The sequence below is a fragment of the Oncorhynchus masou genome, chromosome 9 (assembly GCF_036934945.1).
Source record: "Oncorhynchus masou masou isolate Uvic2021 chromosome 9, UVic_Omas_1.1, whole genome shotgun sequence".
In the NCBI taxonomy this organism is placed as follows: domain Eukaryota; kingdom Metazoa; phylum Chordata; class Actinopteri; order Salmoniformes; family Salmonidae; genus Oncorhynchus; species Oncorhynchus masou.
Genome location: NC_088220.1, coordinates 8,014,498 through 8,032,146, shown reverse-complemented (window position 1 = coordinate 8,032,146; position 17,649 = coordinate 8,014,498). Strand labels below are relative to the sequence as shown.

The 17,649-nt window shown below is 44.1% G+C and overlaps 1 protein-coding gene across 1 annotated transcript in view; it reads left to right on the top strand.

Annotated features, from left to right (window-relative positions):
• The first annotated feature begins 4,007 nt into the window (after positions 1–4,007).
• LOC135545469 (transforming growth factor-beta-induced protein ig-h3-like) overlaps positions 4,008–17,649 on the top strand; it is a 34,339-nt gene continuing 20,697 nt past the window's right edge. Inside the window, exons 1-7 of the mRNA XM_064973100.1 lie at positions 4,008–4,213; positions 4,525–4,623; positions 15,172–15,236; positions 15,468–15,625; positions 15,930–16,094; positions 16,574–16,720; positions 17,413–17,554. Of these exons, the coding sequence (XP_064829172.1) occupies positions 4,098–4,213; positions 4,525–4,623; positions 15,172–15,236; positions 15,468–15,625; positions 15,930–16,094; positions 16,574–16,720; positions 17,413–17,554 (892 nt within the window). The 5' untranslated portion in view covers positions 4,008–4,097. The remainder of the gene's footprint in view (positions 4,214–4,524; positions 4,624–15,171; positions 15,237–15,467; positions 15,626–15,929; positions 16,095–16,573; positions 16,721–17,412; positions 17,555–17,649) is intronic.

Below are 17,649 nucleotides of genomic sequence, written 5' to 3'. Positions count from 1 at the left end.
AAGATTAATCCCACATTTCATGTGTCATTGTTAAAACCTGTTGTTTTTTCTCCCCTTGTCCCGGCAGACAGACCTCCCCCTCCGCCTCGTGTCATTGGAGGCCAGCCGGCTTATACCGTCCACCGGATACTGGATTCCCGCCGGGTGCAGCGGTCCTGGCAGTATCTGGTGGACTGGGAAGGCTACGGTCCTGAGGAGCGCTCCTGGGTTCCTGCCAAAGACATCCTGGACCCTGACCTCATTCGTCAGTTCAGGGTCCTCCACCCTGAGAGAGCTGGTAGGAACGTCAGGAGCCGTTCCTAGGGGGATTCTGTCAGGATTTGGCCAGGGTTGTTCCGGGTTTTGGTCAGTAGATGTCCCCATTGTGCTTTTTGTCCCTATGTTTTTCCCTTGATCCCCATTATTATTTGCACCTGTGTCTCGTTTCCCCTGATTGTATTTAAACCCTTTGTTTCCCTCAGTTCTGTGCTCTGTGTTTGTATGTTAGCACCCTGCCCTAGTGTTCTGTGTGCTCTTGTCGATTCCGGGTGAAGTTCTTGTGGTATTCTGTTTTTTGTTTTTGTTTATTTTTGGTGAGTTTCTTTTGAGGTATTTTTGTGTTTTTCCTTCCACCTTTTGGATTTGCCATTTTTTGTATTTTAGGATTTTTTCTTTATTAAATTACACCGTCTTAAGTACTGCTGTGTCTGCCTCATCTTCTGGGTTCTGCTGTCTATTCGTGGCTCAGTTGGTTAAGTGACTGTTTCTCACTCCGGAGACCCAGGTTCAAAACCGGGTCCTGACAGTAAATGCGTCAGTCTGCCTGGCAGTGTAACCTTGACGATGTAATGTAAATGTGTCAGTCTGCCTGGCAGTGTAACCTTGATGATGTAATGTAAATGTGTCAGTCTGCCTAGCAGCGTAACCTTGACAATGTAATGTAAATGTGTCAGTCTGCCTGGCAGCGTAACCTTGATAATGTAATGTAAATGTGTCAGTCTGCCTGACAGTGTAACCTTGACAATGTAATGTAAATGTGTCAGTCTGCCTGGCAGTGTAACCTTGATGATGTAATGTAAATGTGTCAGTCTGCCTGGCAGTGTAACCTTGACGATGTAATGTAAATGTGTCAGTCTGCCTGACAGTGTAACCTTGATGATGTAATGTAAATGTGTCAGTCTGCCTGGCAGCGTAACCTTGATGATGTAATGTAAATGTGTCAGTCTGCCTGGCAGTGTAACCTTGATGATGTAATGTAAATGTGTCAGTCTGCCTGGCAGTGTAACCTTGATGATGTAATGTAAATGTGTCAGTCTGCCTAGCAGTATCACTATTAGCTTGCTTAGCATTATCTTTTTACTGAAACATGTTGGATTCACTCTTGAATAGTTTGATACATTCCTCCGGGGCGGCAGGGTAGCCTAGTGGTTAGAGTGTAGAGGCGGCAGGGTAGCCTAGTGGTTAGAGTGTAGAGGCGGCAGGGTAGCCTAGTGGTTAGAGTGTAGAGGCGGCAGGGTAGCCTAGTGGTTAGAGTGCAGAGGCGGCAGGGTAGCCTAGTGGTTAGAGTGCAGAGGCGGCAGGGTAGCCTAGTGGTTAGAGTGTAGAGGCGGCAGGGTAGCCTAGTGGTTAGAGTGCAGAGGCGGCAGGGTAGCCTAGTGGTTAGAGTGCAGAGGCGGCAGGGTAGCCTAGTGGTTAGAGTGCAGAGGCGGCAGGGTAGCCTAGTGGTTAGAGTGCAGAGGCGGCAGGGTAGCCTAGTGGTTAGAGTGTAGAGGCGGCAGGGTAGCCTAGTGGTTAGAGTGTAGAGGCGGCAGGGTAGCCTAGTGGTTAGAGTATAGAGGCGGCAGGGTAGCCTAGTGGTTAGAGTGTAGAGGCAGCAGGGTAGCCTAGTGGTTAGAGCGTTTGACAAATAACTGGAAGGTTGCAAGTTCAAATCCCTGAGCTGACAAGATACAAATCTGTCATTCTGCCCCTGAACAGGCAGTTAACCCACCCGCTGTCATTGAAAATAAGAATTTGTTCTTTAACTGACTTGCCTTGTTAAATAAAGGTAAAAATAAATGTGCATAACATTACTAGAAATAATTAATCAGTGGTTTGTTTCCTTCAAGTGTCTTTTTGGAAACTCTTTATTTGTATAGTCCATCTGAAGATGCTTTTCAGACTTTCAGTAACATTTCAACTAACGATCTACTGACCTTAACCTTAACCCTAACCCTACCCTAACCCTAACCTTAACCCTAACCCTAACCTTAACCCTAACCCTACCCTAACCCTAACCTTAACCCTAACCCTACCCTAACCCTAGCCCTAACCTTAACCCTAGCCCTAACCTTAACCCTAACCCTAACCCTAACCTTAACCCTAACCCTAGCCCTAACCTTAACCCTAACCCTAACCTTAACCCTAACCCTAGCCCTAACCTTAACCCTAACCCTAACCCTAGCCCTAACCTTAACCCTAACCCTAAAACTAGCCCTAACCTTAACCCTAGCCCTAACCCTAACCCTAACCCTAGCCCTAACCCTAACCCTAACCCTAACCCTAACCTTAACCCTAACCCTAACCCTAACCTTAACCCTAACCCTAACCCGAGCCTTAACCCTAACCTTAACCCTAACCCTAACCTTAACCCTAACCTTAACCCTAACCCTAACCTTAACCCTAACCCTAACCTTAACCCTAACCTTAACCCTAACCCTAACCTTAACCCTAACCCGAGCCCTAACCTAAACCCTAACCTTAACCCTAACCCTAACCCTAACCTTAACCCTAACCTTAACCCTAACCTTAACCCTAACCTTAACCCTAACCTTAACCCTAGCCCTAACCTTAACCCTAACCCTAACCCTAACCCTAGCCCTAACCTTAACCCTAGCCCTAACCCTAACCCTAACCCTAACCCTAACCTTAACCCTAACCCTAGCCCTAACCTTAACCCTAACCCTAACCCTAACCCTAACCTTAACTCTTATTCTCATCCTAACCGTAACGTTAGCAAGCAGTCGCTTATCAACAGACGGTCATACGATCAACAAACTATCTGTCGAGCATGTGGACTACTATCCGGACGATCGAAATAAAGTGTGAATGTCCGTTGTTTTTCTTCAAATAACAGAAGGAACTCTGTTGTGCGGTTTGTTTCTATGGTAGCGATCAGGGGAAGAAGCCAACAATAACGATCTGCTTCAGGTCTGCTGAAGTAATTCAGGTCTCAGTCAGTGACATAAAAAAATAATAATCAGAAAGACAGTATGTCCTCCTTGGATGGAACTTTACATCTTTCGCAGGAGATCCAACGCAACTGTGCTTTATTTTGGTTTACCAGTTCTAAATTCCAAAGTTAATTTATATAATAATATATACCAGCAGGAAATGAACCTATACTCCTGACATTGCTCTAGTGCTGTGCAGCTGAGCCACAGAGTAAAACCAATGAAACAGTTAACAATGGATTCATCCCTGCTGAAACACTCTGGGTGTGACAGATGTTTTAACAAAAAGGAGTTTTGTCAGAGTTCCCAGTCCAGGGTTCCCAGTCCAGGCCAATGACTAAATCAACTTTGTTGAGGACAAACTAAGACGTTCTGTGGTAAAATAGATGTCCTGGTTATGATACTCTCTACAGTGGATGTCCTCAGAAGGTGAAATAACCTTCATGTGTGACTGACCGGGTTTAAACCAGGGTCATGTGTTAGGCAACTGAGCTAAAGCCCAGGCATCAGTTTGAGGTGCTGATGCAAGTCTTCATGTCTCAGGCGAGGGATGGCATTGCATTTGGGATTAATTTGATGACAAATAATGATATCTCAAAAATATATTTGTTCACATTAATTAATCTATTTTCGTTTAAATCTATTCTACACATTTTCTTTTCATATCATTACTCTATTTGCGGTAAAAAAAAAAAAAAATATATATATATATATACAAAAAAAAATAAGATCGACTCGGTTAAGTTTTCATTTGTACTTTTTATTTAAGTGTGTGGTAAAGTGTCTTGGCTCACTCTCCACGCCCCTCCCTATAACCGTTTAGTCCTTCACTATATATTCCTGGTCGCACCGTTCTCCGACTTGTCGGGAGATCGGAGGCCAACAGAATAAGGGGAAAAGGCCAAGATGCAGCACTTAACTTTATTGACTTTGGCGCTCACCTTGATTGCAACGATTTGTTTTGCAAAGTCACCCTATCAATCAGTTCTTCAGCACAGCAGGATAAGAGGCAGACAGCATGGGTAAGGAGCATACGTTATTACTCCAATGATAATGTGCGCATAGAAAGTTCTGCATTCTGCAACTTCAAATGGCAAAAGGAAACATAACTTTTGGTTCGTATAATTACAAAGCATGATTTATGTTTTATGTTTTAAAATATATAGCCTTCTAGAACTACTGATTTTTAATGGCATACTGTGTTGTACTTCACAACTGCTTGAAGTAAAGTGAACCGGTAAATTCGATATAAGTGATAGGCAAACTCAAAGTGTCTACTGTAAATGTGCCGGTAAAATAAAACTGAATGAAATATTCTCTCATCTCTTTTTAGACCCAATGTGTGCGCGATGCAAAAGATACAGGGGACGGACAAGAAATATTTCACCAACTGCAAGCAATGGTACCATCGCAAGATCTGCGGCAAGCCAACGTGAGTGTAATATAAACATGTTATTCACATGCTTGTTAATTTGAATAGTTGACAGCGAGTTGATTTATTACAACATGCTACGTCAATATATTGGTATTATAGCCTACTAGTGTAGACTACACATATAGTGCGCATGGATAAGCAGGCCATCATTAAGGAAGGAAGATCTGAAAACGTTTTGTTGTCATTTGTACTGAGCATATCTTAAAACAATATATTTTAATTAAGATTGATCAGTTTTACATTGGGGGTAAATAAGGAATTTTCATTTCGTGTGGGTTTATTGAAGGACTAAGATGAACTAAGATTGTCAAACTGAACGAAAAAACCAACAGATGAACTGAGTTCTACCATGAGGTCTGCATCCCAAATTGCACCCTATTCCTTGTATAGTGTGCTACTGTTGACCAGGGTCCATAGGGTAGTGCACTACTGTAGACCAGGGCCCATAGGGTAGTGTACTACTGTAGACCAGGACCCATAGGGTAGTGCACTACTGTAGACCAGGGCCCATAGGGTAGTGTACTACTGTTTACCAGGACCCATAGGGTAGTGCACTACTGTAGACCAGGACCCATAGGGTAGTGCACTACTGTAGACCAGGACCCATAGGGTAGTGCACTACTGTTGACCAGGGCCCATAGGGTAGTGTACTACTGTAGACCAGGACCCATAGGGTAGTGCACTACTGTTGACCAGGACCCATAGGGTAGTGCACTACTGTTGACCAGGACCCATAGGGTAGTGCACTACTGTAGACCAGGACCCATAGGGTAGTGCACTACTGTTGACCAGGACCCATAGGGTAGTGTACTACTGTTGACCAGGACCCATAGGGTAGTGCACTACTGTTGACCAGGACCCATAGGGTAGTGCACTACTGTTTACCAGGACCCATAGGGTGGTGCACTACTGTAGACCAGGGCCCATAGGGTAGTGTACTACTGTTGACCAGGACCCATAGGGTAGTGCACTACTGTTGACCAGGACCCATAGGGTAGTGTACTACTGTTGACCAGGGCCCATAGGGTAGTGCACTACTGTTTACCAGGGCCCATAGGGTAGTGCACTACTGTTGACCAGGGCCCATAGGGTAGTGCACTACTGTTGACCAGGACCCATAGGGTAGTGCACTACTGTTTACCAGGACCCATAGGGTGGTGCACTACTGTAGACCAGGGCCCATAGGGTAGTGTACTACTGTTGACCAGGGCCCATAGGGTAGTGCACTACTGTTGACCAGGACCCATAGGGTAGTGTACTACTGTTGACCAGGACCCATAGGGTAGTGTACTACTGTTGACCAGGGCCCATAGGGTAGTGCACTACTGTTGACCAGGGCCCATAGGGTAGTGCACTACTGTTGACCAGAGCCCATTTGGGACATACCCATAGAATAGAGATAGATGGTGTACAGTGAGAAGGAATTGATTTGACTGAGCTATGCTAAATTTAGTACATTTTCCAGTCCAAAACAGCAGCTTGCGTAACATCTAAACCTTCAGAGAGAGTAAGTGTGATGAAGGTGACAGTTATAAGGAGCACATAAGTGAAATTCCTTCCTGAAACAGTAGCCCAACTATTTAAGTCGCTAACCATAATAACTCGCTGTTGAAAAAGTGACATGCAGCGAGGTCTGTTTTCAATCATCTGCTGGGATTAACCTTGTTAAAATGGGTTCAGTTGGCAAGCAGCTCCATGTCGAAGTGGGACGTTCTTTTTGCTTCATCCTTTTATGAGAACTTCTCCTCTGCAGTCGTTGGGTCCTGCCAGGACAGTCTGATGCCAGTGTAAATGAGAGAGAGTGTGCGTTCTAAATGGCACCCTATTCCCTAAAAAGTGCACTACATTTGATCAGGGTTCTATGGGCAATAGCACCCTATTCCCTATATAGTGCACTACTTTTGACCAGAGTCATATGGGCAATGGCACCCTATTCCCTATATAGTGCACTACTTTTGACCAGAGTCCTATGGGCAATGGCACCCTATTCCCTATATAGTGCACTACTTTTGACCAGAGTCCTATGGGCAATGGCACCCTATTCCCTATATAGTGCACTAATTTTACATTTACATTTACATTTAAGTCATTTAGCAGACGCTCTTATCTTTTGACCAGAGTCCTATGGACAATGGCACCCTATTCCCTATATAGTGCACTACTTTTGACCAGAGTCCTATGGGCAATGGCACCCTATTCCCTATATAGTGCACTACTTTTGACCAGAGTCCTATGGGCAATGGCACCCTATTCCCTATATAGTGCACTACTTTTGACCAGAGTCCTATGGGCAATGGCACCCTATTCCCTATATAGTGCACTACTTTTGACCAGAGTCCTATGGGCAATGGCACCCTATTCCCTATATAGTGCACTACTTTTGACCAGAGTCCTATGGGCAATGGCACCCTATTCCCTATATAGTGCACTACTTTTGACCAGAGTCCTATGGGCAATGGCACCCTATTCCCTATATAGTGCACTACTTTTGACCAGAGTCCTATGGGCAATGGCACCCTATTCCCTATATAGTGCACTACTTTTGACCAGAGCTCTATTACTTTTGATCGGGGCCCATAGGGATCTGGTCAAAAGTAGTTCACTATATAGGGAATAGGGTGCCATTTGGGATGTATCATCTATTATAATGCAAAACGTCCCAACAGTCCTGGGAGAGAAAATATCTGGTAAAAGGTGTTAATGACTTAATGATCCAATGTTTAAAACATCCAGCTTTAGTAGTCTCTAGTCTAGCTGTAGTCGTCTCTGGTCTAGCTGTAGTAGTCTCTAGTCTAGCTGTAGTAGTCTCTAGTCTAGCTGTAGTAGTCTCTAGTCGAGCTGTAGTAGTCTCTAGTCTAGCTGTAGTAGTCTCTAGTCAAGCTGTAGTAGTCTCTAGTCTAGCTGTAGTAGTCTCTAGTCTAGCTGTAGTAGTCTCTAGTCTAGCTATAGTAGTCTCTAGTCTAGCTATAGTAGTCTCTAGTCTAGCTGTAGTAGTCTCTAGTCTAGCTGTAGTAGTCTCTAGTCTAGCTATAGTAGTCTCTAGTCTAGCTGTAGTAGTCTCTAGTCTAGCTGTAGTAGTCTCTAGTCTAGCTGTACTAGTCTCTAGTCTAGCTGTAGTAGTCTCTGGTCTAGCTGTAGTAGTCTCTAGTCTAGCTGTAGTAGTCTCTAGTCTAGCTGTACTAGTCTCTAGTCTAGCTGTAGTAGTCGCTAGTCTAGCTGTAGTAGACAACATGAAGCTTGGACAACTATTTCTAAACCATTTTATTTTATTAGCTTTCTGATAATATGTACACACTACCAGTCAAAAGTTTGGACACACCTACTCATTCAAGGACATTTCTTTATTCTGACAATTATCTACATTGTGGAATAATAGTGAAGACATCAAAACTAGGAAATAACACATATGGAATCATGTTGTAACCAAAAAAGTATATTTTATATTTGAGATTCTTCAAAGTAGCCACCCTTTGCCTTGATGACAGCTTTGCACACTCTCGGCATTCTCTCATCCAGCTTCACCTGGAATGCTTTTCCAACAGTCTTGAAGGAGTTCCCACATATGCTGAGCACTTGTTGGCTGCTTTTCCTTCCCTCTGCGGTCCAACTCATCCCAAACCATCTCTATTGGGTTGAAGTCGGGTGATTGTGGAGGCCAGGTCATCTGATGCAGCACTCCATCACTCTTCTTCTTGGACAAATAGCCCTTACACAGCCTGAAGGTGTGTTTTGGGTAATTGTCCTGTTGAAAAACAAATGATAGTCCCACTAAGCACAAACAAGATGGGATGGTGTATTGCTGCAGAATGATGTGGTAGCCATGCTGAATAAGTGTGCCTTGAATTCGAAATAAATCACTGACAGTGTCACCAGCAAAGCACATCCACACCTCCTCTTCCATGCTTCACGGTGGGAACCACACATGCTGAGATCATCCTTTCACCTACTCTGTGTCTCACAAAGACACGGTGGTTGGAACCAAAAATGTCAATTACTCGTGTTTCTTGGACCAAGCACGTCTCTTCTTATTATTGGTGTCCTTTAGTAGTGGTTTCTTTGCAGCAATTTGTCCATGAAGGCCTGATTCACACAGTCTCCTCTGAATAGTTGATGTTGAGATGTGTCTGGTAACTCTAATGAAAATGTCTGTCAAAGTTCTTGACATTTTCCGTATTGACTGACCTTCATGTCTTAAAGTAATGATGGACTGTCGTTTCTCTTTGCTTATTTGAGCTGTTCTTGCCATAATATGGACTTGGTCTTTTCTTTTACCAAATAGGGCTATCTATAATATATTTATTTTTTATTTGTTCAACACTTCATTTGTTACTACATGATTCCATATGTGTTATTTCATAGTTTTGATGTCTTCACTAATATTCTACAATGTAGGAAATAGTCAAAACTTTTGACTGGTACTATATATAAATAGGATATATATTATTTAGTTTCAAAAGAATGTCTGAGAAATGAATATGTTAGTAGTAACAGTAATGGAAATTGGTTTGCGTTAGTTTTTGATCTTCATGTTAAGCTCATGAGTTAGACACAATCCTGTTAGTTTGGTTCTCAGCAATTAGGAAATGACTCACCCAGGAATCATTGAGTCATCAACTTTGTTGCTGTATCCTCTTCTCTTTTTGTGACATCAACAACGATGGGAAGTTTGACAAGTTTTAGTGTTAGTTTGGACAAAATAAATCGCTGGGTTGGCTAGGTAGTTGGTTTGGGGGAGATAAATGCTGGGTTGGCTAGGTAGTTAATTTGGACTAGATAAATGCCGGGTTAGCCATGGTAGTTAATTTGGACGAGATAAATGCTGGGTTAGCTAGGTAGTTGGTTTGGGGGAGATAAATGCTGGGTTAGCCATGGTAGTTAATTTGGACGAGATAAATGCTGGGTTAGCTAGGTAGTTGGTTTGGACGAGATAAATGCTGGGTTAGCCATGGTAGTTAATTTGGACGAGATAAATGCTGGGTTAGCTGGGTAGTTGGTTTGGGGGAGATAAATGCTGGGTTGGCTAGGTAGTTAATTTGGACTAGATAAATGCCGGGTTAGCCATGGTAGTTAATTTGGACGAGATAAATGCTGGGTTAGCTAGGTAGTTGGTTTGGACGAGATAAATGCTGGGTTAGCCATGGTAGTTAATTTGGACGAGATAAATGCTGGGTTAGCTGGGTAGTTGGTTTGGGGGAGATAAATGCTGGGTTGGCTAGGTAGTTAATTTGGACTAGATAAATGCCGGGTTAGCCATGGTAGTTAATTTGGACGAGATAAATGCTGGGTTAGCTAGGTAGTTGGTTTGGACGAGATAAATGCTGGGTTAGCCATGGTAGTTAATTTGGACGAGATAAATGCTGGGTTAGCTGGGTAGTTGGTTTGGGGGAGATAAATGCTGGGTTAGCCATGGTAGTTAATTTGGACGAGATAAATGCTGGGTTGGCTAGGTAGTTAATTTGGATGAGATAAATGCTGGGTTAGCCATGGTAGTTAATTTGGACGAGATAAATGCTGGGTTGGCTAGGTAGTTGGTTTGGGGGACATAATTGCTGGGTTAGCTAGGTAGTTGGTTTTGGGGAGATAAATGCTGGGTTAGCTAGGTAATTAGTTTGGATGAGAAATGCTGGGTTAGCTAGGTAGTTAGTTTGGATGAGAAATGCTTAGTTAGCTAGGTAGTTAGTTTGGATCAGATAAATGCTGGGTTAGCTAGATAGTTCGCTTGGACGAGATAAATGCGGGGTTAGCTAGGTAGTTAGTTTGGGGGAGATAAATAGCTGGGTTAGCTAGGTAGTGAGATTGGGGGAGAAAAATGCTGGGTTAGCTAGGTAGTTAGTTTGGACGAGATAAATGCTGGGTTAGCTAGGTAGTTAGCTTGGACGAGATAAATGCGGGGTTAGCTCGGTAGTTAGTTTGGGGGAGATATATTCTGGGTTAGCTAGGTAGTTAGTTTGGGGGAGATAAATAGCTGGGTTAACTAGGTAGTTAGTGTGGGGGAGATATATTCTGGGTTAGCTAGGTAGCCAGTTTGGGGAGATAAATAGCTGGGTTAGCTAGGTAGTTAGTTTTGGGGAGATATATTCTGGGTTAGCTAGGTAGTGTTACACAGTAGATAATGAATACCTTGTGTCTCTAATCAGTCCGGGTAGTGTTACACAGTAGATAATGGATACCTTGTCTCTCTAATCAATCAGTCCGGGTAGAGTTACACAGTAGATAATGGATACCTTGTGTCTCTATTCAATCAGTCCGGGTAGTGTTACACAGTAGATAATGGATACCTTGTGTCTCTATTCAAGTAGTCCGGGTAGTGTTACACAGTAGATAATGGATACCTTGTCTCTATTCAATCAGTCCGGGTAGTGTTACACAGTAGATAATGGATACCTTGTGTCTCTATTCAATCAGTCCGGGTAGTGTTAAACAGCTTGACCACCTCTGAGGATAAAAGGACAACTCAGGTTACCAACATCTATCTTCCAGATAGGCCCTGTCCTGGACCCTGGGCAGTAAAGGCACTGACAGCCTTCCACAGTAGCGGCTGTTTGATTGACGTCAATGTTAACATCCCTGCAGGGGGCAAGATGGTATTGGTTATTGCTCTGTCTAACATTCCTCTGAGATTGTGTTGTAGGTTTAGCATGGCATGGGAAAGCCATGTGTTGACCATTTCACCATTATACTGCCTTGGGAATGGGTGTGCTAAGAAAACATGCATTTGCTATCTAGGATGTGTGTGTGTGTGTGTGTGTGTGTGTGTGTGTGTGTGTGTGTGTGTGTGTGTGTGTGTGTGTGTGTGTGTGTGTGTGTGTGTGTGTGTGTGTGTGTGTGTGTGTGTGTGTGTGTGTGTGTGTGTGTGTGTGTGTGTGTGTGTGTTAGGTGTCTTCTGTTCCTGGCTTTTTCTTGCTATTTGATCTCCCTTGATAAGTATTGTGAAATTATCTAGATGTTTCCTGTAGAAAATTGAACCACAGACACGAACTTGATGACTTTGTAACGGGAGACGTTTGCTGGCGATTCAGAACAGTGTTTCTTTCATTGGAAATCTCATGAAAGTTGAAGAGGAAGTGAAACTTTGCTGTGGGCTCTGGATGTTTGGAGGAAATGATGGCTTTAGAGGGCACTGTTGAGGGACTTCCATCCCTAAACACACACTAATCATTCATAAGGGAGCCAGGAAAATTTACTTTTTCCACAGCAAGCTAGACATAAAGTGTCCATTTGAGAGGGCTGGGACTGGGAGTTTGAGAGTGGCGTTCAAAAGGACAAACCTGGGCTTGTGTCAACAAAGGTTCCGAAAAGCTTTTATCAGTTTGAATTTAATTACATTTACAGACACCCATGGAAAGAGGGAGCTGACCACTGGGTTTAACAGGTAATGGGTTAGAATGCAGGCCATGGGGACATGGTGCTGCTGGTGCTAGAGGTTACAGGTCACTTGAGGGGAGACCTCATAACTCTTGAGTCACCAATAACCCTAACAACACCCCATAGCAACCTCCCAACAGCCCATAGCTACCACCCAACAGCCCTTAGCTACCACCCAACATCCCTTAGCAACCTCCCAACAGCCCTTATCTACCTCCCAACAGCCCTTAGCTACCACCCAACAGCCCTTAGCTACCACCCAACAGCCCTTAGCTACCACCCAACAGCCCTTAGCTACCACCCAACAGCCCTTAGCTACCACCCAACAGCCCTTAGCTACCACCCAACAGCCCTTAGCTACCTCCCAACAGCCCATAGCTACCACCCAACAGCCCTTAGCTACCTCCCAACAGCCCTTAGCTACCACCCAACAGCCCTTAGCTACCTCCCAACAGCCCTTAGCTACCTCCCAACAGCCCTTAGCTACCTCCCAACAGCCCTTAGCTACCACCCAACAGCCCTTAGCTACCACCCAACAGCCCTTAGCTACCTCCCAAGAGCCCTTAGCTACCTCCCAACAGCCCTTATCTACCTCCCAACAGCCCTTAGCTACCACCCAACAGCCCTTAGCTACCACCCAACAGCCCTTAGCTACCTCCCAACAGCCCTTATCTACCTCCCAACAGTCCTTAGCTACCACCCAACAGCCCTTAGCTACCTCCCAACATCCCTTAGCTACCACCCAACAGCCCTTAGCTACCTCCCAACAGCCCTTAGCTACCACCCAACAGCCCATAGCTACCACCCAACAGCCCTTAGCTACCTCCCAACAGCCCTTAGCTACCTCCCAACAAATAAATAAAATATATAAATATATCCCATTTAGCAGACGCTTTTGTCCAAAGCGACTTACAAGTCGGCTGGGGCCACTACTTTTTTTTTTACATATGGGTGGCCCCAGCGGGAATCGAACCCACGACGCTTGGCGTTGCAAGCGCCATGCTCTACCGACTGAGCCACACACAACAGCCCTTAGCTACCTCCCAACAGCCCTTAGCTACCTCCCAACAGCCCTTAGCTACCACCCAACAGCCCTTAGCTACCTCCCAACAGCCCTTAGCTACCACCCAAGAGCCCTTAGCTACCTCCCAAGTGCCCTTAGCTACCTCCCAACAGCCCTTAGCTACCACCCAACAGCCCTTAGCTACCTCCCAACAGCCCTTAGCTACCTCCCAACAGCCCTTAGCTACCACCCAACAGCCCTTAGCTACCTCCCAACAGCCCTTATCTACCTCCCAACAGTCCTTAGCTACCTCCCAAGAGCCCTTAGCTACTTCCCAACAGCCCCTAGCTACCTTTAAAGCCCCACTCTCAACGCCAATGCATTGGTTCTTCTGTTTTTCTCAGCAATCACACTATGTTTTGAAGTAGTAACATTTGACTAAAGGTGAATCCCACTAGTCTGTAAAGCTTTATACACGCTCACTTTTACTACAATTTACATCTTGTTTTTATTTGTCTGGGAAAGGAACATTTGAGTTTGTTTATGAAAAAAAAAAATACAAAAATATTTCGTATCTATGAATAGAAAGCCAATTCAAATCTATCTAGAATGCTAATGTCATCATGGAACCCATAAAGTCTAATGGACCTTCACTCTCTTCTTTAATACTTTTGTCTGGTGGATAGGTTGCCTCAACACTTGGAAGTCTCGATGTTCACTGTGTTTGAATTATGCAACCTTACTGTTTATTTTGTCAGAAATCCATGGCTACCATCTTTGTTTATGCTTGTGGAGAACAAATCAAAGTTGAGTTAACATCTGTTTTGAAAATCCGACTGGTTTGGTTTCCAGGCTACTGTGTTTTACAGGGTTTCCTCATAAACCCCCCCACCCACCCTCACTGAATGTGAGGATTGTCCCCTGACCATGTTTCTGAGCTACCAACTACCCTCTCCCTAGGAGTTTAACAGTAGCTAATTGCTCAGATCCTCGCCTGGTCTTTTGCAGCTTTTATATTATGCTTGAAGGGGATGGTGGAGTTAACTAGGGTTGATGTGACAAGTGGGTATAGATGTGTCTGGCTCAGGTAGTTTCCCATTGACTTTCATTCAATGTTAGGACTCAGAGTTGGTCCTCTTTTACATTTTAGTCATTTAGCAGACTATAATCCAAAGCGACTTTACAGTTAGTGCATTCATCTTTAAAATAGCTTGGGCAGGAACTCTGCTGAAGAGCTTTGACTGGGATGAACAGGATCTGACGCCCCCCGTAGGGGTGGGAGGGCAAGAGACCAGAGCTGGCGGAACGGAGTACTCGAGTTGGGATGTAGGGTCTGCAGGGGGTCGCAAGATGCCAAATCATTTTTGCGTAGCTTTCCACACCTTTTGCCTTGTCTTTTTTGAATGTGTTTTGCATTGTTGATGTTGCCACTGTGTGTTCCTCACTATAGCTTACGTGGGCCACTGTTTGATTAGCAATAATCATGGATAATCATTTTCGTGGATATAGACCAGTTATTTTTGACTTAACTTTAAGGTTCACGTTTTTATCCGGTACACCTTCGCTTGGCCGCTCTCTCTTTGTTTTTACTGGCAGGAGCCTGTGTTTCAGTATCGCTCTCTTAGTCCCCTTTCTGGAGTTGGCCAACCCTGGGTCTCTCTCTCTCTCTCTCTCTCTCTCTCACTCACTCACTCTCTCTCTCTCTCTCTCTCTCTCTCTCTCTCTCTCTCTCTCTCTCTCTCTCTCTCTCTCTCTCTCTCACTCTCTCTCTCTCTCTCACTCTCTCTCTCTCTCTCTCTCTCTCTCTCTCTCTCTCTCTCTCTCTCTCTCTCTCTCTCTCTCTCTCTCTCTCTCTCTCTCTCTCTCTCTCTCAGGAAATGAGCTTTTATGACCTTTCAGTACCAGCTGAGTCCAGTTCAGATTTATTGTGGAAATATCTCAAATGCACAAAATGACAGAACTATGTGTATAGCATGTGGCTGTATCATTTAACCTAAGACACATTGCTCAATCTTTTGTAGCCTGGTCACATATCCGTTTGTGGCAAGACAACACAAACAAGATCTGGAACAAGGCTAGAGTCTTTTGACTTGAAAGAGTAAGGAGAAACTGACCTGTTGTTTTCATCTCTTGATTGGCTGCAGTCGTCCCTAACACGTGTTCTTATTGGTCAACAGGGTGATCAGTTATGAGTGTTGCCCTGGTTATGAGAAGCTTCCAGGAGAGAAGGGTTGTCCTGCTGGTAAGAAGAAATCTGCATTATTAGCCTGCAAATCTAGTTATAGCTCAGTCACTTACTATCCATAAAATGCAACAACTCGAACAATTTGGGATAATTATTTTTAGACAAGAGGCCTGTCAAACAAAATATGACATCCTACTTTGATTGTCAAATATACATCCATCAAATCAACATTTGAATTTCATACATTTCCCCCCGTGTGATGGTTAAGACTGTAAAAATGTTTCCCAGCCCTGCCGTTAGTGAACATCTACAACACGCTGGGTGTGGTTGGAGCCGCCACCACTAAGATGTACTCAGAGAGGGCTCAGCTGAGGGAGGAGATCGAGGGACCAGGGAGCTTCACCGTTTTTGCTCCCAGCAACCAGGCCTGGGCGGCCCTACCCAACGTGAGTGTGTCAGGGGGACTCTCTCCCTTCACATGAGAGGGATACACAGAGAGAGAGAGACCTGGAAATGAAGTATAATTCACCCCAATCCTGTTGCGTCTAGAGATATTGTATTATTCTGACCTCAGACTACGTGTTATTAGCCTAATCAGCCGAGGTAGCGTATCAAACATTTTTTTTTTTTTTTTTTTAAAGAGCAGTAGAGTCTAGAACCAAGTCTTTGGTCAGTATATGTAATGGTATATGTAACTTGTGATTGATCGTTGTTCTGATGAAAATAGGACTCTGGTTTTTACGGTTGTAGGAAATCCTGGATGCTCTGGTGAGCAACGTGAATATTGAGCTGCTCAACGCGCTCCACTACCACATGGTCAACCGCCGTTTGACCTCTGAGGACCTGAAGCACGGATCGGCCTTCCCCTCCATGTACCAAGACTTCAACGTTCACATCCACCACTACCCCAACGGAGTGAGTAGCATCTGTCCAATGTTAATGTTGCATTATAATTGAAAGCACCGGTGGCTAGTGGCACCTTAATTGGGGAGGACGGGCTCATGGTAATGACTGGAATAGAATGGTATTGACCAATAGAATGGTAATGGCACATCAAACCCAGGGTTTCCATCACTTCGTTTCGGTCAGCCAATCCTACCCTCACCAGCCTCCTGTGATTGGAAGGTATATGATGTTGTGACCTGGCCTGGTCCCAGATCTGTTTGTGCAGTAGGATATAGGCCATCTGGGACCAGGCCAGTTGGAACCTCTAGAGAGACATGAACAGATACATTGTCAGCTAAAAACCTTTACTGTACAATTTTTTGATAATTCTTCAAGTGGTCACACGGAAACCATCGATCAAGTGGTCACACGTTGACCATCGATCAAAAGTCAGCTAAATCACGAGACAACTTTTCTTTTCTTTTTTTCTCTCTCTCTTGTCATTGCAGATTGTAACAGTGAACTGTGCTCGTCTGGTGAAAACAGACCAGCATGCGACCAACGGGATCGTGCACGTCGTGGACAGAGTCATCACCGCGGTTACCAACAACGTGCACACTTTCATCGACACCGACGATGATCTGGAGACTCTTCGTGTAAGTAAACGACTTCAACAGTTTGTCGCTTCATTCATCCATTCATTTATCCATGCATCCATTCATTCATCCATGCATCCATTCATTCATCCATTCATCCATCCATTCATCCATTCATCCATTCATTCATCCATTCATTCATTCACAGAACAGTCTATCACACTAGAACTCTCTTACCATTTCCTACATGTTGAACATATGCTATGCAATGTTGTGTCAGCTATCGGAATGTTACGTTCACTGATCATTGACTCGGTCTCAGTCTTTTGTATTGTATGTGCAATTTGAATTATGTAGAGAAAAGCAGTGTTGATTCAGTGTGTTGATTCAGTGTGTTGATTCAGTTTGTTGATTCAGTATGTTGTTTCAGGTTGTTGATTCAGTATGTTGATTCAGTGTGTTGATTCAGTGTGTTGATTCAGTTTGTTGATTCAGTATGTTGATTCAGTGTGTTGATTCAGTGTGTTGATTCAGTGTGTTGATTCAGTTTGTTGATTCAGTGTGTTGATTCAGTGTGTTGATTCAGTGTGTTGATTCAGTGTGTTGATTCAGTATGTTGTTTCAGTTTGTTGATTCAGTTTGTTGATTCAGTGTGTTGATTCAGTGTGTTGATTCAGTGTGTTGATTCAGTGTGTTGATTCAGTGTGTTGATTCAGTGTGTTGATTCAGTGTGTTGATTCTCTGCGTTTTAGACTGCTGTTGCTGCTGCTGGTCTGACCCAAATGCTGGAGAGCGATGGTCACTACACGGTGTTCGCTCCAACCAACGAAGCCTTCGAGAAGATCCCCACTGAAATGCTCAACAGGATCCTGGGAGACCCTGTGGCTCTGAAAGGTGAAATATTTGTTTAATGACAGTTGGATATACTGTAGAACGGGAGATAGATATTTGATATAGAACAGGGAGATAGATATTGGATATAGAACAGG